The sequence below is a fragment of the Eimeria mitis genome, genomic scaffold, assembly GCF_000499745.2.
Source record: "Eimeria mitis Houghton genomic scaffold, Emh_scaff2326, whole genome shotgun sequence".
NCBI lineage: Eukaryota > Apicomplexa > Conoidasida > Eucoccidiorida > Eimeriidae > Eimeria > Eimeria mitis.
This window is the reverse complement of record NW_013570659.1, coordinates 6,517-7,003: the sequence shown is the minus strand read 5'-3', so window position 1 is coordinate 7,003 and position 487 is coordinate 6,517. Positions and strand designations below refer to the sequence as shown.

Here is a 487-nt window from a genome sequence, read left to right as displayed (position 1 = left end):
TATATATATATATATATATATATATATATATATATATATATATATATATATATATATATATTGTTTTGTTGCTGCGGTGAGCTGTGTTGCTGCATCCTGTATAGCTGCATGTTTTCTCTTTCTGTCCCCTTTGTTGCGTTTCTTTTGTTTTCTCTGTCTCTTCTCTTTTTTGTCTCTGTTTGTCTCCTTATATATTTATATATGTATTTGTCTCCTTATATATTTATATATGTATTTGTCTCTTTGTGTGCCTGTCTGTCTGTCTCTGTTTCTATCTCATCGCCTGCCCCTCTCTGTCTCTGTATCTGTCTCCTCCTTGTCTCTACCTCTTTCTCTGTCTCCTTTTCTCTCTGTCTCTGTCTTTGTCTTTGTCTTTTTGTGTCTGTCTCTGTTTCTGTCTGTGCTGGAGAGAAGAGACAGAGGCAGCAGCGAAGACAAAGACAAAAGCAAGAAAAAAAAATACAACACCAAAGACAAGAAGACAGAA

General features: G+C 35.1%; 1 protein-coding gene across 1 annotated transcript in view; it reads right to left on the bottom strand.

Annotated features, from left to right (window-relative positions):
- Nucleotides 1-276: 276 nt before the first annotated feature.
- EMH_0052140 (uncharacterized protein) overlaps nucleotides 277-487 on the bottom strand; it is a gene marked incomplete at both ends in the record, with an annotated part of 4,867 nt that continues 4,656 nt past the window's right edge. Inside the window, one exon of the mRNA XM_013496843.1 lies at nucleotides 277-403. Coding sequence (XP_013352297.1) covers nucleotides 277-403 — 127 coding nt within the window. The remainder of the gene's footprint in view (nucleotides 404-487) is intronic.